Source organism: Populus nigra, chromosome 3, assembly GCF_951802175.1.
Source record: "Populus nigra chromosome 3, ddPopNigr1.1, whole genome shotgun sequence".
In the NCBI taxonomy this organism is placed as follows: Eukaryota; Viridiplantae; Streptophyta; class Magnoliopsida; order Malpighiales; family Salicaceae; genus Populus; species Populus nigra.
The window spans coordinates 14,701,826-14,720,111 of record NC_084854.1 but is presented as its reverse complement, the minus strand read 5'-3'; the positions used below and the strand labels follow the sequence as shown (position 1 = coordinate 14,720,111).

The window sequence follows — 18,286 nt, the reverse complement described above, 5'->3', positions numbered from 1 at the left end:
TGTCCAGATCTAGATCAGTTGCATAGTCTCAATATTTATTTGTGAAATAGATTTTTAGGAATTTAGGAATTGGAGACGAGTTCTTTTAAAATGAAGAGTTGATTTTGGATCTAAACTTGATAGTTATGTTATTTTTTTGTGTTGCTTTTGTTATTACCAATCAAAATTAAAATTATTCCTTTTTTATTTATGAATACATGGAGAATGGTAAAGACTTCTTATAAATACCCCTTTTACATTTGGACTTTCTTCTTTTGAGTAATGAATACATGGAAAATAGGAGGTTGGGGTTTTATTGAATCTGGCTTTCTAGTCTTTGGATTCTTGTTGGAGGCTATGTTTAATTTATTGAGTTAAAAACATTAAAGAGAAGAAAGAAATTGGGGTTGGATTCATTTTCAACCAAATCAAATTTTGGATTTTGGTTATGGATGAATAAAGAAACTCCTTCTAACGGAACTTGAAAATTTTAACCATAGTGAAATGGGTAATAATTGGAGCCTTGAAAATTACAAGAGTTTGGTGCTTTGGTGGGTTTGGATTAGTGGGTTCCAAGGAGAAAAAATAGCAATTTATATTCATAATGAGTTCGAATCACTTGAATGGGACAATACCAAAGTTTTTTTCAGAGATGAAAAATTTAAGGCACTTGAATCTTGAAAACAATGAGTTTCATGGTATTTTGTCTTTCAATCATACTTTTATGAAGAGAATGGTTATGTTTAAGGTTGATGAAAATAACAATTTGCGTTACAATCATACAATTTTCTCATCGAAATTAAAGCTTGGAATCGCTTCTTGTGATAAACATGGATTGCTATTATCGTTGTCACTTACAAAAGATGAACAATTCATTAAGAGATGATAGTAGGAGTGATTAATAATATTATGATGAAGAAAGTGATTCATTATATTTTTTGCAATTGTGTAAAAGAAAAGGGTGGTTAGGATAGAGGAGAAAGAGGTTCAAATTTCTTTTTTTAACTTAATGATAATTTTAACACTGCATGGACTCTTTATTCATTAATTGAAATATAATGTTAATCCTATAAATACATAAATAATTTTCTTTTTACTTTTTTAGGTGTCGTAGTTGAGGATGTAAACTGTTACATATGCACCAAAGTTTAAAATGCAAATTACTATTTTTCAAAACTCAGTATGCAAGTGCAATTTCGACCAAACTATAATTTGTTAGGAGTGCTTTTTCCTTTTTAAAATTTGATTTAAGTTAGTTTTAAAATTTTTGATAATGACATCCTTTAGTTTAGTAGAAATCACACTTGTCTATCGAGTTTTGAAAAATTATAATTTGCATCTTGGGTCAAAACAAGTTTTCAAAATCAATGAAAAGACCAAACTACCCTTGTATATATTATATCAAAGATTCTCATTCTCCCTCCCTCCCACCAAACCCTAGTCATCAGTTACTATCATAACAACTAGCAAAGCCACTGTCATCACCTTCCTTCTCACAACCACCATCACCCAAATCAATTCCACCTAAAATCCGTAGCTCTTCCCCCCACTCCACATCCATTCAAACTTTAGCCGCCATCACTTTCAACCCCTCACCTATATTCTTCATCAAACACAGGAGCTCAACGATAGAAAAAGCTACGGTGTCAACTTTATAAAAACAAAAAAGTAGAGATAATGTCAGCCACGACCATCAAGTTACTTCATTATCTAAATAGAAACAAAAGAAGAAGATTAATAGGTCTATCTTAGTCCTTAACATGTTATTTCTCACATAAAATTATAATAGAGCTCTGTTTAAGAGGATTGAAAAAGGGATCAGATATGGGCTATTCCTATACTTAAATAGCAAGAATGATGGAATTTAAGGCTAGTCAAGACATTGTTGTGAACATAATTAGTCAAGTGATCTAGGAGTTTTCAGAATGGTCCAACTCCAAATACAAGACCTTGTACAAAATAACTTAAGATAGCCAACTACCATTCTTCAACTCCTTCAACTTTAAATCTTTCAACGACTTCTCATCTCTTCTAAACCCAAATATATTAAACAAGAGCCTCTTGGATCCGTTAGCTCTCAAGATCTTCCTAAACATTTCTCAAATCCTAGGAAATATTGCTTTCCTATAGAACCTAGTTTTGCCTAGTCTTGGAATCTCTTATACTTTGGGAATCTTATGAGTGTCATCTAAAAATCAAACAATGTGTATGGGTTTAAAAAGGGAGGAGAGAATATTGAAGCTAGTGGTTTTTTTTTTAATTTAATTGTAAGGTTGTAATATTTAATATAAGAGCTTTTTAGATATTAAATTAAAAATAATGGTATTTATGTAAATTTTCATATTGTTTTTTACTTGGAGAATGTTACATGCTAGCACATGTCTAAAGTTCTGAGTGCAAACTATAATTTTTCAAAACTCGAGAGGCAAATACACTTTTGACTAAACTATAGGATGTTAGGGGTAATTTTTCCTAATTATTTTAATAAAATAAAATCATAATTATGTATAGTTAAAAATAATTTTGTATTTACATTAATAATTTATTACAACTTGTGTAAAAATTATGTTTTTATCAAAAACTTTCTTTTTTACTTATGATTCATGAATACTTATACTATTTTTTTTTTAAAAAAACTTGCTTTAAATCATTTTCTTACCTATCATCCTTCTAACTCATTTTTATCACAAGTTATTTATGAATAATAATTTTTGAATTATGATTCAAAATAAAAAGTTAATTTTCGTAAATCATGTCAAAATTATCTAAAAGTCCACCCAATATACTCATTTGAAGTTTTTATTTATTTATTTATTTTTATGAAAAAGGGTTTGAATCCAAGATTTGAAAAAATAGAGATAATAATATCAAATTTAAAGTTTTTAATTATTTATTTTTATGAAAACTATGTTTGAGTGCAAGATTTCTTTTTAAAAAAACATGATAGAGATAATAATATCAAATAAGTTATAACTCATTTGCTTCTTATCCGAAGTTAAAAATATATATAAAAAAAATTAATTAATTATTTATGTAAATAGAGTGAAAAGGCCAATTAATTATGTTTTGAAAACTTTATGAAAAGTTATGTTCAGATATAATTATATATCCTTAAAAGATAGAAAAAATTATCTCTAATATCCTATAGTTTGGTAACAATTACATATATCTATCAAGTTTAAAAAAAATATAGTGTACATTTTAAGCCAATAAAAATTAATTTCAAGAAAAATGAAGGAAAGGGCTAAGTCAACATAGTGGAGCCATTGAGGTGTCTGCAATTGTGGATTTGATTATTATTAATTTTAACTAGTTATCTGCAACTTTTCAATTTCAAGAAAAAGGGAGGAAGAGAACAAGTCAACATGGTGAAGCCATTGGGGTGTCTGCAACTGTGAATTTATTTTATTTTTTTTAATGTTTGTTCTTATTTGGTTGTCTGCAACTTTTCAATTTCTCAGCTTTATTTCTAGGTCTAAACACAATAAACAATGGGCACCCACCAAATCTAATTATAATTCTATGCTTTTTTATATATGATTTTTCTAATATTTGTTTCATTCCAAAGATGAGAAGTGAAGGTGGTGGTTAGGGTTTTTTTTTTAATTTAATGATAAAGTTATAATATTTAATATTAGGGCAATTTTGTTATTAAATAAAATATAATTGCAATCTTATAAATAATCAGATATTTTTTACTGGTTTTTATTTTGTCAGGATATTAAATGTAATCATGTATAAAAAATTTAAAATATAAACCATAATTTTTTAATACTTGATAAGCAAGTGCAGTATCTACCAAAGAATGCTAAGGGGTAATTTTTCTAAAATATATTATAACATAAAACATTGATTTATTTGTTGTTTAAAAAAGATTGATTTATTTTTAGAAAATTGGTTCAGATAAAAATTTAAAGACTAAATTACTCTTTACTCTCTAAATGTTAGATTCTAATTATAACTTAGTTTTTTATGTTTGAAAACCTATGAATTAGTTCCTTGATTTTTGTTAATCATTGTCTTGTTCAAAAATATGTTGAGTCTTTATTTTTTTTTTAATATATATTACACCCTTCGATAATTTTAAATTCTTGAAGAAGAACCAACATAGTAGAGGTTTACGGAAAAAAAAAAATTTCAATAAAAGCATGGCTCACATAAATCATTTTTGGTTCAGTTCAGTTTTTATAAAAAAAAAAATCAAACTGAAATTATTTTTTTAAACCGAAACTGGTTCAAACTGACCGGTTTCAGTTTGGTTCGGTTTTTTAGAACAAAAACCGGTTCAAACCGGTTTTGACTCTATTTTGGGTCGGTTTTTTATGGTTTAGCTTGGTTTTTCAGTTTTGGATCAGGTTTTTTTGGTTTTTTTCGAGTTGGGTTCGGTTTAATTTGGTTTTTTCGGTTTCAGGCTTATAAAACCAAAACCGAACCGGTTGATTTTTTCAAAATTTTAATTGATTTTTTTTCACAGTTTAATTTTTTTGGTTTTTTTTTCTAGTTTTCTTGATTTTCTCAGTTTTTTTTTTTGTATAAATGCATCTATGGATTGTAAACAAATTTAGTTAATACTTAAATATATTTTTAAAAAAAATATAGAGATGGGATGAAACTTTCCATCCTTGGGTCGTTAAATATTTTTAAAAATATCCTTTAGAGTAATAAGAAATATATATATATATATATATATATATATATATATATATATATATATATATATATATATATATATATATTATCTTTTAAGATTTGGTTGTGATTTTATTAATGTACTTAAAGAAATTACATTTTATATTGAAATAAATTTTTTAAAAAGATCAAAAGATAAAATTTACCTATAAAAACAAATCACACTAACAGTCTCTTTGCCGTCTATCTTTCCCCCAAAAAACCACTAGAACCTCCTCCATAATGTCAGGAAAAAAGCCATTTTTTCCTTATATGTCAACATTTCTCTCTCTCTCTCTAAAAAAATCAAACCCAAAATTGATTTTCAAAAGTAATTGATTTTTCTTCTACTTGGGTGTTAATTTTTAGGGTTTTTTGAAAACTCTAAAAAAAACCCCAAATTATTAGTGGTGATGCTGGTGATAGAAATGGATTCCCAGCGGGATTTGTGGCGAGGGCAGGGTGGAAGAGGAGGGCTTGCGAGTGGAGGATTTGGGTTGGGAACCACCTGCCATCCTATGTAAGAGAGTGAAATTAGGGGTTTTAATTGGACATCAAGCTTTTAAAAAGCAATTTGCAATCCATTTGGCGCTTTCAACTTTTCGGCTACCAAGGAACTTGCAGGCATTCTTCTCTCAATTTGTAGGTCTTATTGTGTCTGCCATGTGCGCAGCAGCACAGGCTGTGGTTTCACCAAAAGTAAGTTTAAGGAAGAGCATTTATTTGATCAGTGAGTTACTTTGATGGATATCATCCTGCTGTAATGTTTGAAATCTCTATTTTGCTTCAAAGCTAACATTTATGGCACAACTAGCCATGTTTTTCCGTGATGAGCTTCTGTGATGGTCTTGGAGAAGACCACTTAGGTTGAATCTGGGGCCTGGTGCTGGAGGGAGTATATGAACCCTGCTGACTTCCATAATAATTGCTGGTTGGTTGGTTTGTAGCGGATTTAGCTACAAGTTGTCCTATCAAGAACGAAAGAAAGCTACAAGGGGTTTTAGGGGAAAGGAGCTGCTTGGCTTTGATGGACATGGTAAAGTTTACGAAGGAACTCTGCTGAATTGTAACACTCAAGTAGCAGTCAAGCGATTCTTTCATGAATCTAAACAAGGTTTGAGGGAATTTTCAACAGAGATCTCTGGCATTGGTCATCTCCACCACAAGAATTTGGTTTGTATGCTAGGATGGTCATGCCGACGAGGTGATCCGCTGCCTGTCTATGATTTCATGCCTTCCGCACTTCCATGAAGAATGGGAGCAAACTGTGACGCATAGAGACAGCTTTGGCAAATGCATATTTTGCTTAAAAGCAATTTGTTCAAAGATTAGTTTCTATTTTGGCATTTGAATTGATGAAATATCAAGCAGCTTTATTAAAGTTATAATATTAGTTTAATAGTAAAGTTGTAGTGTTAGTTTTATTTCAATTTTTTATTTTTATTTTTTTGAAAAGATCACTTTTTTTATTAATATAAATATATGGCCAACTTGTCCATATCTCGACTAATTCTACACATCTTAAAATTAACGATTATATAAATTTTTAGTGGCTATTATATTAACAATTATAAGACTCGAGTCTGAAATCCCTTTAATTATAAACTCTTACTACAAAACTATTTATTAGTTGATTTTTTTTATTTTACTTTACAATCAAGATTTTAGATATTACATTTTTCATTCTCAATCAAAACAAATTTTAGAAAACCAACGAAATCACAATAATCACTTCACATGTATTAAATTATGAAAAGTAATTATCATTGTACCCCTCATTTTCTTTCTTCGTGCTTACCTATCTGTTCTCTCGGTTAAACACAAATCTAGAAAAAAAAAATCTAAACAAGAATCCAATCAAACACAAATCTAGTGAAGCACAATCATTGCCAAACCTTGCATGTGCTTTTCTATTTATCTATTTTTTGATTTCCTTTCTTTCTCATCCAGGGCGAAGAATTGCTCTCACTAGAAGATAACGGCAGAAATGTTGAACCCGTCTGGTTAATCAACACCAGTTCAAGGCCCTGTCTTTCATATTTTGGACATAGCCCACATGATGACAGCATGCACAGGTGCTCGCCAGGAATTGCAGAGATGCTTGGAATGGCTTGTTCATGATGCATCTAAATAATATCAAGGATAGAAATTGATGGATTACTACTAATTGTTATTTACATGATATTGATACTGTTAATCTAGGATTTTCTAACCGAGAATTATGAGGATTTAAAGGCAATATGTTTGATTTTAATTAGAGAAATGGGGATTCAAGAGCTTCACTGCTCTTCACTGAGAAACACTGCTGTTGTCGTTTTTTTCCATAAAGCTTTTTGGAGACTAATGTAAACAGACAAGAAGGATCATTTCACATAATGGAATCTCAGTTTTACTTCTTTTGAGAGAAAACGAGAGATGTCGAGGACAATAGAAGAGGGAAAAAGTATACTTACAGCTGTATGGAGTACTAGAGGCTCTCTTTAGTGGTTTTATTATTATTATTATTATTATTATTATTGTTAGACATCAGAGCTTCTTTAATCATTATTTCGGGTATAATAGTATTATTGTAAATAAATACTTTTTTTTGTTGTTGACTCACTATTTGGTTTTGTTTTTCTTCCTTTTTTTTTTTATAACCAACAGATTTTTGTTTTCCAATTCAGTACTTTCATAGTTATCTTAATTAAGAATTGGATTTATGATTTTATTGAATTATCTTATTATTAGGTTCTTGCAGTGTCGAAAAAACATCTCAACAAGGGGGTTGATGCTTAGTTTGCAAAAATAGTTTGGACTTTTTGTCATACAAAAGATTGGAAATATAAGGACTTAAATTAAGCTTGGTTTAAAAAGAAAATCCTTTTCTGTAACAAAGAGAAAGTACATATAAAAATCAAGAAAACAGAGAGGAAAATAGAGAAAAGAAAAATCAATAGTTGGAGACACTCCAAATATGAATAAGTTACACATGTCGCCTTTAGAGAAAGCTCATTCTACCACGATTCCAACTACATAAAGGAAGGCATCCTTCTAAATTCATAGAAAGTTGCACGCATTACCTTAATGCAACGTCTTCTCCTACATATTGGAGTATGCATTGCATGCACCAAACCCTTCTATTTTTCTTTATTCAATTTAGTCTTTGGATCTATGATAACTTTTCAATTGAATCTCAATTTTCATTCTACCTGAGGGCAAACCCTTTTCTTTCAATTTAGTACCTATTTATTAATAATTCTTTAATTTAGCTTTGGATTTTGTCCAACCCGAGGCCAATGAAAGCCCATTATAAGAGAAAAAAGAAGAAAAAAAGAGATAGTTGGTCATTAAATATCCTAAAAACAAAAAAAAAAAATTAGTCAAACAAGAAAAATATTAACAAAAATTGAGAAAATTACAATCATGGATGAAATTGAAAAGAAATATTGAGAAAAGGGTTGAGAATGGATAATTGGAAAGCCAATGACTAAAATTTGAAGTGGAAGAGAAGTTGAGGGTCATTTGCAATACAATTAGGGGTGGAATTGTGAAGAAATTGAGGGGAAATAGGTGAAATTGGATAAATTTAAAATTTAGAAAGTAAGGACCAAATTGGAAAAACATCAAAATCCATTTTAATGCAATTAGGAGTGAAATTGAGAAGAAATTGGGGAAAATGGTGAAAATAGATAAAAATTAAAAATTAGAAAACTAGGGACCAGATTGAAAAGGTCATCAAAATTCAAGGATTTGTTTTAATGCACACTCTAAATGTTTTTTTCTTTTGTTAAGAAAGAGAATTGTTTGATCTGGAAAGTAACAAAAGAGAAAGAAGAAGAAGAAGAAGAAGAAGAGAGGGGAAAAAAAAGAAAACAAAGCAAAAACAAAAGGAGAGAAAGACAAACAACCAATAAAAAGAAAACCACTATCAACATCATCATTATCTCCACCACTCAAAGTAACAACAGTAGCCCCTCCTCGCTTGAAACCACTCTTATATCCTGTTTATTTTTGCGTTTCAAAAGTGTTTTTGAAAAAAATTAAAATTTTTAATTTTTTTCTTTTCTTCAAATTAATATTTTTTTTGATGTTTTTAGATCATTTTTGATATACTGATATCAAAAATAAATTTTTAAAAATAAAAAAAATATTTTGATATATTTTCGAGTGAAAAACACTTTGAAAAGTTACCACAACCACTCTCAAACACGCTCTAAAGGGAAGTCATAAGCTCATTCCTTCTCTTTTTCTTTTTTCCAGTAGTTTTTCTAATAGTTACTATTCACACCATGGAAAAATAGTTCATGCATGGTCACTCTTCACCCATGCTTTTCTATTTTATTTTATTTTATTTTTATCGATAATTATAATACGCAATCATCATTTACATAAAATTGTACTGTTGTCTTTTTACGTATGCATTATTTTATTTTATTTTTAGTAGCTTCACAACAATAATGTTAGTTTCATTTCATAAAATTTTGTTAGACTTAAGTTTTCTTTTTCTTTCAAAGTTCAACTATTACTGTTTCATATTGCTTAGTCTTTAACCTCTATAGCTTGAAGCAACTAGCACCTTAATTTGTTGCTGTCACTCTTAAATATTTGTTGCTTGAAGCAATTAGTTGTATTAATCCATACTCTTAACATTTGTAGTGGTTTAGAATTGATCTCTCAATATGCCCCAATTGCAATTTGAAGTACAAATAAAAAAAGCATAATTTTTTTATAATTAATCCACAACATTACTATAATAAGATCAAATATTATTTGAAAAGGAAGACATATTTGTTTTTTTGTCTTTTTAGAATTTTATTGTAATGATATTAATGAAAAAGCATTTCATTTTAAAAATAAATAAAGTGAGTGGTCATGCTATGGGCCCTAGAAGGTCAAGCCTACATGCTGGCTTTTAAAAGGAGTCATGGAGCCTAAATCTAGCAGACCATGCCTAGATGCTATACACTTTTGTTTTTTCTTTTTTTGGTAAAACCAGGAACATGACAAATTGTTTGCTTGATTTTTTTTTAATTATAGGTGATGATATATTTTTTTTTATTCGAGAAAACTCCACCCCATAGAAAGTTTATTTTGTAAGCTCAGGTGAGCGAGTAAAATTTCAGCTATTTATAAGTGATGACACACTTTTTGCCTAGCACATAATTTGTCTACTTCAATTTTTCAACTCCAAAATTAGTCTCCAATACTAGAAAATCAAAATACAAGTTTTTGTGCTATAAAAAACCCAGATTTCTATCATTTTTCATCCCAAAACATGAAAAATAAAATAAACACCTTATGATAGGCTTTTAAAACCCAATTTTCAACAACAACAAAACAAAACGTATTTCAATCGTTTTAAAAACTTAAAATCAAATAAAATTTAAAATATTTTATTAAGGATAAATTTATTTTTGCTGCATCCTTGAAAGTGAATACAATTTCTATTAAGTTTTTCTTTCAAAAAAAAAATTTATAAATACAAAAATGTGGATTTTGGTCACCCAAGAAATTTCACTTTCCTTAATTTTCCCTCTCATCTCTTAATTTTCAGAAACTAAAATATGGTAAAAAAAATAAAGTTTAGAATCAAATTGCAATAACCAAAAAGAATAGGGACAAAAGATGAAAAATTAAAACTCAAGGGATTAAATGGAACTTTTATGCACCTTTTGTGGAAAAGCCTCTGTTTCTTTTGTTATGTCAAACTTGGTCCTTCATGTCTCAATTTGTTTTTAAAAAGCTAAAACTTTATTTAATAACATTCATCATTAATTTAATATCAAAACATCTAAAAACATATCAAGCAAGCAAGGAAAAACATATTAAAACATGTTTAAGCGCTTAAAACATGAAAACATAACTTTAAATGATGAAATTGACAGCAAATAGAAGCCATTTCAAAAGAACTGGATTGACCAGAAAGGAAATGGAACAAGAACTGGACGATGAGCATCGAAAGCATTGGAAAAGACACCATACAGCAGCCCTTTACCTTGGCCTCGAAATTAGTGATGTTTCCCTCTTGGCTGCATATGATACGGTGACGTTTATCAACTTCAGGCACGGTACACCAGGGAGGAGAAAACACATTCTTTCATTGATTGGTGGTATGGAAAAGAGAGCTTAAGAAGGTGAGGAGAGAGAGAGGGCAAAGAGAGAGAGAGAGAAGCAGGGAGGAGAAAACACATTCTTTCATTGATACTTGTTGATGTGTCGACCACCCAAATTACTTGAAAATACACAACCAATGCTCTTTTACCCACCCATAATCAAAAGAAACTGTTAAAAATATGGATTTAAGTCGACGATCCCCATCCCACAAAGGACATATGCTCGCGTAGTTAATATGCTGGGAGACTTCACAGTTTGGATCGAAGGATGGAGCGAGTGGTGTGCCCAGCAACAACAGGTGCCAGCAGCACCTTTCGGATATCTATGGAAGAGATTCTACTGGTATGGCAGGCCAAAAAAAAATAATAATGAAAAAAAGGTTAAAAATATTGAGAAAAACACACCCCCACAATTACAACGAACCAGCAGCCACCGTGTTGCTCAATTACAAGTATTGTTCATGTATCCTGGCTCGGTTCTCTTCCCACCACACTCTGGCATGCATCTCCCCGAATCTTTCTCGGCTGCAATGCACATGCATATAAAACAAGATCATACTCGGTAAATACTAAATACAGTAGTAACAAGTTTTTTACTTTTTATTTTTAGAAGAAGAAGAAAAGAAGAAGCAGCATGATTAACTGCGGTCAAAAAAGAAATGTTAGAAGCTTGTATTTTGGACGACTAATGATTCAAGCTAAATGTAACTGTTGTCAGCAATAAAAAAAAAACAATTAGTGGAAGCAGCATGATTAACTGCTGCCAGTCAATTTTTCTACGGGTTATCAATTCTAGTCATGATTGAGAATAAGCAGGAACTCAATCATTGCCTTTGTATCATGCCCAGACCATTTGCATCGAGTCAACTCAAATCTACTCAAGGGGCTTTTTCTTACAGCATTCCATGTGGGAGTGCAATGTTTGTTTGTCTCTAAAACATCCCCGTTGTTAAAGGGGAAAAACCGCCAGCTTATGAGAAAACTTATGGCCATCATTTTGATTTTTGAAGTCTGGGCAGATATGTAGTCACTATGGCCATCATTCATGGCAAACTAAAAATTATCAACTAGCTGTGATGCAGCTGACTGATCAAATAGATCCTACAGCACAGTAAGAGCCTTTACAGAGAAGGTTAGGACTTACAGTTATGTGACATACACTCCATTTTTCTTCCTATAATTAAAATATCCGTATCTCAAACAAAGAACTATTCATACATGTTTCTCACCTGCCAAAATGATCTGACAGTTTGAAAATAAGAAACATCCATATATGATCAAATGACTCTAGATTCTGGTCAGAAAATTGCAATAATACGTAACCACCATGTCATTGATCAGTTAGTGCAACCAAATTGAAATTTATATATATATGGAAGTTAAAGCCACTAGGCTGTGAATAACGTCTTTGCAATGCTAACAGCCTAAATATATATGCTTGCATGGTCGGCTATTTTTCCAACATGGCAACTGTTTAATCTTTTCAGAAACTATCAATTCATCCAACGATTAGGCACGGAATCTTACCTGAATCTCACTCGTCTGAGCTCTCTTTTTCCACCTGGCAAGGCTCTGATAGTGATGTAAACACCTGGTTCATCCTGCTCGACCCATTCAGTCTCCATATCACTGGCATTGCTGATGGAAAGCTCTCCTGAGCGATCAGCCTCCCTCGATGAGCTACTTCTTATAGATGCATCCATTGATGATGTTTCTGTCTTAGCTCCACTGATGCTGGAGAGTTTTGGGGTGGAGGTGAAACCAATAGAATCACAGTAATGACGGGCCTGCAATGGATGATGGTCAAGTGAATCTGAGGACGAGTAGCCCATTCCCATCCCTGTTGGACGGTACAAGTTACGGGGTAGCCGTTCTCTATTCAGTGGAGGTGTTACCGGGCTGTCTTCTGCAGATTCCATCTTTGAGCTCTGTAACAGGGTTTAGAGAATGACATGGTTAGACATCACTGGTGTTGTCACAACTCACTTCCCAGTATAATGATACTACATATTACTATATTGTGCAAGGAGATCATTCAATGCAAAACGTGGTGCTGGCCCAACTGCATGTTTATTTGGTTAAATTGAATGTTGTTGCATCCAAGTCATACAAATTTGTGATTTGGCAACCTACTTTATAATGTTCCAACTGGCCATCTGAAAACACTGTACTCTGAATAACCATGCCTTTAGTTGTCAAATAAGGAAGGAACTCACCTCATCCTCGGATCTTGGGGGTGTCGGTAGTGGGAAAGCTTGGCGGTTAAACCTCTGGACATTGTAAAGCTCCATGATCCTGTCATAGTTCTCTGCCCACCATCTTTGAGCTTGCCACTTGTTAAACATGTCTCGACTAATCAAAGAGATTACACTAAATTCAGAATCTTGATTTTCAAGAATTATCATGGAAACACTGAATTAGTATCGGCATCAAATGATTTGGCGCATGACATCCATTTGGTAAAGGCCAAAATTAAAGCACTACGCGGCGATTGAGCAAAATACAATGTGAAATCTTTCATGGACATGAGGGAAAATATCACTGTTACAAAAGGTGCTATTATCAGGATTAAGTGATAAAGATGAAATTTCCCTAAGGCTTGAACGAGGTCCTCTGACATTTTACAAATAGAATAATCATTGAGTTTACATCATGCAAGCTATAACCTGTTCACATGCCTACCGCTTCAAGCATCGAACCTACCATCAATTATAGTCTTATATATCTACTTCAATAATTATATAAGCCACTAAATTGGACACGAGGTACTTTTTGACACAAAAGAGAGCACCACTTATTTTAATAGCACTAAAAAGATTGTAAAATCTAACCTTCGGTGCTTAAAATGCATTTTAGGTAGCAACATTATTGAAGTAGAGGATATAATCAGTCAAAAGAATAAGGCTACTTTCCATGAAGAGAGGGGGGGCAGTGTTCAAAACCAATCCAGTGGAAATATTACAGGATAAGACCAAGCAACAAGAAGAATTAATGGGATTAAGACCAGTGTGTATTGGGATAACAAAGTCAAAAAGGAAAAAAAAATCATCCAAGAAGAATGAACAGGGAGTCAAATGTAGGGTGTGGTCATTAAGGAGGGGAAACTACAGGGTAACCATCACAAGTAATGACCAAGGAAAATTCTTCATCTATGTCCCCTGTAAACCAAGAAAGGTCTATTTGCCTCTCCACTCTCCAGCCATTTTCCATGTACGGTGCCAACATTTGGCTCATTTGAGGGCCATAGTTTGTCCTCTATATTGGTCGAAGAGTGGCGGATGATGTGGCAATTTGATAAAGTAAATGTCATATAAATGGTCACGTAAGGTGACAAAGTCACGGAGAATCAGGCTTAGGCGTGATGAAATACTTGTATTTTTGTTGAAAAAGAAAGGGGCAGAGCCTTCTCCCGACACGACGACAATGCTCAGTGAAAAAGGATACAAACACAATCAAATCAGCCCCCACCACCACTAATGAGGCACAATGAGTTCCTCTTTTGGACTTTTCTTGGATTGCTTTTCCAGTAGGCGTGAGTTTTACTGTTGGGTTGTAGGTCCTACACTTATTCCTCCCTCCATTTGAACATAACAGGCAGAGGTGTCTAAGGTATTGTTTGGACGGATCTCCTTTCAAACATGGACTTGTCTTGCTTAATGCTCCAAGTGGTTAAAACAACATCACAAGGATTGTTGTTTCATATATTTCAATGTTGCTAGCCTTTTAGGTTGATTTATTCAATAATCTAAAAGGGCTTTTGAAAAAATCAAAGAGCAAGCACATATTACTTCTCAGGAATACAAAATCAAAAGGGATTCACAATAATCAAATTCCTAACAATGCACACCACCATATATTATTAGCAATTTTACCATTCTTTAGGGAGAAAATTTAAACGATCTCAAAACACAATAACAGCAATCTCAAATTATAGTTGGAATCAGCTAGCTGTGTATGTATGCGTATGCATGTATGTATCCTTCTACGTCATTTAATTTGCAAAAGCTTTTAAAACTGAATCTGCCTCATCTATAACAACGCACACCCATCTAAAATTCCCAAGAAAATTAATTAATTATTATACCGGGTAAATCAAAGTTTGCATCAAAGTTTTTAGATTATGGGAATATTTCAAATATTTTTTTTTAAAAAAAAAAACAAATTATTGAAAACAAAATAAGTCTTTGAATTCGAATGTGCAAGCATTCGACATCCAAACAGCACTCAGCTTCTTTGGCAAACTTTTTTTTTTTTAAAAAAAGAAAACCCTCAAAGCATAACAGAATAAATATAACAAAATTAAAAAAAAATCTAAAGTAACAGACTTCTCAGCCAATCAATGACGTGTCTAATCCACTAGCAGGCAGTCTGTTCCACACTCTCAGTCACCGTTACCCAACCAAACAGTAACAAGGATACGATTCTCACACAAAAATCATACAATCAATCACATCAGAAACAAATCACCACCGTCCAATAAAAAAAATCGAGACTACTTACCTGAAGCGTATCCGCTTGAGATCATTCCCTCCCCTTGGAAGCGAAACGAATGTGATGAGAACACCGGGCTCCACTTGGGCCACCCATTCTTTAGGTTCCTTTTCTTCAACGAATACTATTGGCGGGTCGACCCGACGCCCACTACCATTTACCGAATTCGGAGTCCCTTCGCCACTGGAGCTCGATATTCCTTTCAGCCTCGCCTCCATCTCCTTTCCCCACGTACGCGGTGTCGTCGAGCTCGAGCTTCCCGTCCGCCGCAGCGACCACCTGAATTTCTCTGACTCGGCGTCTGACTCAGTCGAGTTGCTCCTGAGTCGACTCTGAGTAGTTGTGTTTGGCGCCGTGCATGGGTTGCAGTGGCGGTATGCACCTGATGCCTTTAATGCCATGTCCTTCAACTGTAATAATTAAAAAAAAGAGCATAATTAAAATCAGTCAGAGCTGGTAAGAGAGAGAATTACAAGAGCAATGGTTTTTGAACTTTCTGGTTGTTTTTTTTTTTTTGGAAGTGTGGAGGTACCTGAGAAGTTAGGGATTTGATGGCTTGTTGTTGTTGTTGTTGTTGTTTGGCAGCGGAGGGATGATGATTGGCGGTGGTGGCGGCTGAGTCGTCATCGGCTTGACTCAGTGAGTCATCACCGGGTTGTTTAGAACGAGCTATACACGTCAGCATTTTGAATTCTGCTTCAGGCAGACTGTGTATCACCAACAGATGCAACAGTTGAGAGGCAATGTTGGAAATTCGGGAAAAAAAATCGAAATTATTTGATACAAATAAAAGTTGCCAATATTAAGATTCAATCGCTGATGTGTGTGTCTATATATATATATATATATAACCAAAAAAAAAAACTCAGAGAAGTATCAAGTCCGTACAGTGTTAGCGAGAAATTAAGAATGGGAAATCGGAGAAGAAAGCAAAGCGCGAATGACGACTCAGAGAAGTATCAAGTCCGTACAGTGTTAGTGAGAAATTAAGAATGGGAAATCGGAGAAGAAAGCAAGGCGCGAATAACGAGAGGGGCCTTGAGTCCAGTGCTCATGCAGCGTTTCGTTTAATTGCGCGCTTTAAATAACACGATCAGAGATTCTCTGTCAACAATAATAAAACAAAAGGAGATAAAAATTCTTGAATTAAAAGTTGCATGAACTCTTAAAGAGAGAAAAAAGAAAGGAGAGGCAAGAGAGATATTGGAATCACCTTGAATTGGAGTGGTAGGAGGACTGCATTTTTAGCTTGCATAAATATGGTGGTAAAGGGAACTAATCACCATAAAAAAAGGGGTTGAAGAAGAGAGTGAGGCAGAGCCGCAGAGAGAGAGAGGGAGAGGGAGAGGGAGGGAGCTGTTGGTTTGTTGGTTGAAGCCTTGGCTTCTTTTATTTTCTTACTTCGATGCTCAGAGCCCTTAGCTTGATTATGTTTTGAGAATTGCTGTGCATTCAGGCCGCTGCCTTCTGTCTGTCTCTCGGATTCTTCAAATGCTCTTCATCTTTCCTTCTGGTTATGGGAGATATTTATTTGGACTCGGCCTCGTGATCCACATCATGGGCTTCTTCATTTGTCTTAGAAGCCCATTTAATCCTCCTCTCGAATCGAATTCGAATACCATTTCTTTTGCTGATTGTGTTTTTTAACTCTCTTTTTTTTTATCTTTTTTTTCAACTCGTACGAGGAAGATGATGTGAACAATTAGACCGAACATGTGCATCATGCACGAGACTCTTGCCTGCGACCTTTCATGTTAAGGGTTGTTTCTTCTGGAGATACCGAGAGGTCAAAATCACTCCATATATGAAGCTCGTTCCACTCTTTTGTTGGAGTTTGGGCAGGGGACATGGAAGGCTATTTTACCCGATATGAACCGACATTTAGAAGTCACTCCCCCCCTCTTTCTCTAAATTTACCCATATTCAACTTATTTTCTTTTTCCAAAACTATACATGATTGGTTTCGAAAATTAATGTGTCTTTTGATACCATTTTCGTTTTCTGTTTTTGTTTTCATTTTTCTTTTATTTCTCATATTCAAGAATGCCAATTAGTTTTTTTTAAAAAAATGCATTTAGTTTTTATCAGATATTCAAGTTATTAAGACTAATCCGTAGACTCCCTCTAATCAAAACATGGTTGTTCTTGGCTTGATCTCAGGGTATCATAGACCTAACTCCAATTCAACACCTTAGAACCCCATATTTAATCCTCAAAGTTTGAAACTAGATCCCCGGATACTATACTCGATACTCGTTCACACTATGAGCGCTCTGGAAATAGTTATGGCCCTAACTCCAAACACCATGGACCCGGTTCTAGCCAGAACCTAATCCTAACATGAATATTAGACGGTACAAGCCTAGTCTCGTCTTGATTCTTAGGCATCGTTTGGAAACGCTGCTGCGGCTGCATTTTTAAAAAATTTGAATTTTTTTTTTCTAAAATTTAATATGATTTGTACATTTTGGATGGTTTTGATGTGCTGATATCAAAAATGATTTTTAAAAAATAAAAAAACATCGTTAGCATGTATTTTGGCACGAAAAGTTATTTGAAAAGCACTCGTAACCACACTGCCAAACACGCTCTTAAGTGCCCATGTTCAGTTCTAAACAAACTCTTAAGTGCTTTGAATTATGTCCTAACTTGAACCCTAAATACCCCATTCATGGTTCTTGATCAACTCTTAAATGTCTCATACCCTGGCATTAGTCATAACCTGAACCATACAAGTCCCAGACTCGGTTAAAATAAGCCTCCCAAATTTCCAGCTATCATTATAGTGAGTAGATTCTGGGTAGGTAGATATAATATTGTCTATTTTTTTTTTTTAAAAAAGATAGATAATTCATTGTTTACCTTAAAAAAAAACAAATTAAAACGTCTAAGCGCACAAGCCGAAGATAGCAAGCCCACATGCTTGGACTTTGTTGTAAAGGTCCAGACTAACACACTTAGATTAATTTTTATTTTTATTTTTTTGTTATTTTTATTATTTTTTTTTCAATTTCATCATTAAACATTGAGTTTTTATAGCTATTTTGTTTTTT

At 33.1% G+C, this 18,286-nt stretch overlaps 1 protein-coding gene across 2 annotated transcripts; it reads right to left on the bottom strand.

Annotated features, from left to right (window-relative positions):
* Nucleotides 1-10,807: 10,807 nt before the first annotated feature.
* LOC133687882 (protein Brevis radix-like 4) lies at nt 10,808-16,841 on the bottom strand. 2 transcript variants are annotated; one of them, XM_062107222.1, is made up of 7 exons: nt 16,447-16,841; nt 16,205-16,337; nt 15,766-15,940; nt 15,243-15,643; nt 12,959-13,094; nt 12,270-12,670; nt 10,808-11,267 (listed from the first exon to the last, which is right to left on the bottom strand). In XM_062107222.1, the coding sequence occupies exons 3-7, from the start codon at nt 15,916-15,918 to the stop codon at nt 11,189-11,191; spliced, it is 1,170 nt and encodes a 389-aa protein (XP_061963206.1). In that variant the 5' UTR covers nt 15,919-15,940; nt 16,205-16,337; nt 16,447-16,841; the 3' UTR covers nt 10,808-11,188. The 2 variants fall into 2 exon arrangements, with proteins under 2 accessions (XP_061963206.1, XP_061963205.1); XM_062107221.1 differs by having other exon boundaries at nt 16,122-16,337; nt 16,447-16,840.
* Nucleotides 16,842-18,286: the final 1,445 nt, after the last annotated feature.